This window comes from Pteropus alecto, unplaced genomic scaffold, assembly GCF_000325575.1.
Source record: "Pteropus alecto unplaced genomic scaffold, ASM32557v1 scaffold96, whole genome shotgun sequence".
Lineage (NCBI taxonomy): Eukaryota > Metazoa > Chordata > Mammalia > Chiroptera > Pteropodidae > Pteropus > Pteropus alecto.
Genome location: NW_006438979.1, coordinates 1,144,019 through 1,147,024, shown reverse-complemented (window position 1 = coordinate 1,147,024; position 3,006 = coordinate 1,144,019). Strand labels below are relative to the sequence as shown.

Genomic DNA, 3,006 nt, shown 5'->3' with positions numbered 1-3,006 from the left:
GACCTGGACTCCACCGATCGCCAAAGGCAGGGACAAGCCAGCAGCCTTCCAAAGGTCCCCTGCCGCCCAGAGGGAGACAGTCAGTCCCTCCTAGCCACAGCCGACAGCGCTGGCCACGGTTGGTGTCCGCTCAGGACAAAGCCGACGTCAAAACCGGGTGTGTCTCCTCCTCCTTAGGGGAGAGATGTTCCAGGAACCACACGACCAGCAGACCGGCCGGGCTGCCGCCTGTCCCCTGTCCTCACTGCCGTGTCTGTCACCTTCACAGCGCCCTTCCCCCACGTCCTCCACGCTTTTTTTTCCCAAACGCTTTCACTGTTTCTCGCATTTCTACATGCGCGGTCCCCAGCCACCCAACGCCCGCGACGGTTACATAGCGGTCAGCGTAGAATTTTTAGGGCCCAGATGCTCAGCCATACTTCATGCTCTGGAAGGGACAGCCGGGTACAGCACACCATCGATCTGCAATCTCGGATGTGACACCGAGTGTTTAGGGCACAGAAAGGGGGCACAACGAACGAAGCAAAATCGGTGCACTTGACCTTGTAAAAATTAAAAACGTGATGTTCAAGGGCGCCCTCAAGACAGAAAAGACGACCCTGAAGAAGGGAGGGAACGTGGGCGGCCGCCTGTCGCAGAGGCGCACAGTATCGGAAACACACGAAGCACTCGCAGAAGTCAGTGAAAAGCGCCGGCAGCGTGACTTAAAAACGGGTTAAAAAACAGGCAAAAGGGGGAAAAGAAAGAACAGACGTTTCCAAGCAGACACTTCCAAGTGACTTTTATTCACATCTACTTAGCTTGTTGTCTAGAATAAACCCCCGTATTTTTTTTTTTTTTTACAAATAATGCTTTTTTTTTTTTTAATGTTTTTTTTTTAGGCGAGGCCACCCTTGGTTGACCTCACAGATTGCAAGGATCTCTTATTTTTTATTTTTTACGCCTGCAGCGCCTGGCCTTCCTAGGTGGTCTCTAATGCAGAGTTTTTTGTAAGAACGCACATTCCACCCGTAAGGATTGTAACATCTCCGCGAAGCAGACGCTGCGTTTGCTTATGTCGGTTCCCACAGAAATAGGGTTTTTCATTGGCTTTTTCGATACGAAATACGACACGTGCTCCATTGTGAAAAGACGACATTAACTGTGAAAGTGTCGATTCCACACGAATAGCAGACGGAGAGGCCGCCAGGGCGGGAGGCCAGCCTCGTCTGCGCTCCGCCCAGCAGCGCGTCCTGCGTCCGTGGGTCCGGCTGCAGGCTGGCCTGCCGCTCCGGGGGTCATGCGGTTGTCAGCCGACCCCGTGCGCTTTGAGACCGCACACTTGGGGGTACGTTCTGTGTCCCCAGCATCTTTCTGCAGCTTTTTCTCGAGGTTTCCGTGCGGCTCTGGCATTTTTTCTTAGCTGTGGAGTAAGAAGACAGCGAGGTGGCCGTGCGCTCACACCTGGCCCCATGGGGTCCCTTGCGTGTCCCTCTCTCTCTGCAGGCTCCCAGGAATCGAGAGGCAGGTTTGTGTACGTCTACGTGCTCGTGGTCTTGGGGACCGTTGTCTGCGTCCTGGCCGTCAGCTGCCTTATCCAAAGGTAACCCCGGGAACAGGTTTGCTGCGGGCGGAAGACAGGGGTGCGTGTTCCCACATGGCCGGCCCCTCCCTCAGAGACACAGACAGGCTGCGGGACCCCCGGCCGGCTCCTCAGCCGTCGGCCGGCCGGTGGGGTGCCCAGCGGACGCCGTGTCTGAGGGAGAGAAGGGAGGAGGAGAAGCGCACAGTGGGGGAGGGGCCTGAGCCCACTCGTGACGTGACACTGGTCTGTGGCCGGCGAGACGGACAGCTGACCAGGCGGGGACGCGTCTTCTGGCGCCGATGGGCACGTCAGGAGACGCGAGCAGGTGGCCCGCCCATGGTGACCACAGCCGTCTGGGCTGCCCGGTCCCGCCAGACCCCACAGCCGTTCGCGTGCTCCGTGCCTCGCGAGCTCCGGGCCCCTGGAATGTGCCCCCCGCCCCGCTAGCCTTCCCCCCCAGCAGACGCCCCAAACCCCGGGGCCCACCGGAGCCCACCCCGGGGGATCCCAGTCGCGGCCCCCACACACGCACGAGGCGCCTCGCGCCACGGTCCCCACGTCGGTCACCTGTATGGCCTCCGCACCCCGCGGGGCCTGGGGACCCCCACAGACGCTTTGGCGTGATGTGCGCCTGCGCCGCGCGCTGAGCCGTCCACCGCTCGCAGCCGCCTGTACTCACGGCACATGGGCGCCAGGGGGCGACGCTGTGCTGCGGCTGCGTGTGGGGGGACATCCGCCTGCTCCGCAGGGACGCTGCGTGTGGCAGCAGAAGGGAACAGGGCTCAGTGCCGGGGACGCGGACAGAGGCCCGCCTCACAGTCCGTCACGTGAAGGAAAGTCTCTGCTTCCTGTGACTGCGAGGTCACCTGACCGCAACCCGGGGGCTGAACACAACGCAAAGTCACGCTTTCCCCGTCCTGGGGGCCGGCGGGGTGACAGCGGGTGTCCCAGGGCCTCGCTGCCTCCAGAGTTCCCAGGGGAGAGCCCTGCCCGCCTCTCCCAGCGTCTGGGGGCCCCAGGCGTCTCCGGGCTGGTGGCCGCGTCCCTCCTGTCCCTGCCTCCGGCGCTTTGCCGAACGCAACGCGCTGCTCCGGACCCGGCAGAGAAAGCACCGCAGAGCGCGCGAAGCGGGCGCGCGGACTCGCGGCCGCCGGATCGGAAGCCGCAGGCCTCCCGTGTGCGTGGGAGGGAGCGACCCTGCCTTCCCGGCCCCGCCTTTCAGCCCCGAGAGCCCGGACCCCCTGAGCCGCCAGGACTGGGCACAGCCCCCACCTCTCCCCGGCCCGGAGCGACAGAGCCTGGTGGCGGTCCCTCCGCGGGCCCGTGTGTCCCCGGCCTTCTCAGTGACCTGAGCTTGCAGTTCACCCTCTGTGACTCCTAAGTGGAAAAGCTCCGGACACCGGAGCCGGATGCTCGGCCCCGGGGCACGCCGTCCTGCTTCC

At 62.8% G+C, this 3,006-nt stretch overlaps 1 protein-coding gene across 1 annotated transcript in view; it reads left to right on the top strand.

The window, feature by feature from the left end:
• Positions 1–1,586, top strand: part of LOC102878494 (granulocyte-macrophage colony-stimulating factor receptor subunit alpha) — a 5,923-nt gene extending 4,337 nt beyond the window's left edge. Inside the window, exon 6 of the mRNA XM_025049765.1 lies at positions 1,486–1,586. Coding sequence (XP_024905533.1) covers positions 1,486–1,586 — 101 coding nt within the window. The remainder of the gene's footprint in view (positions 1–1,485) is intronic.
• The last annotated feature ends 1,420 nt before the right edge of the window (positions 1,587–3,006 follow it).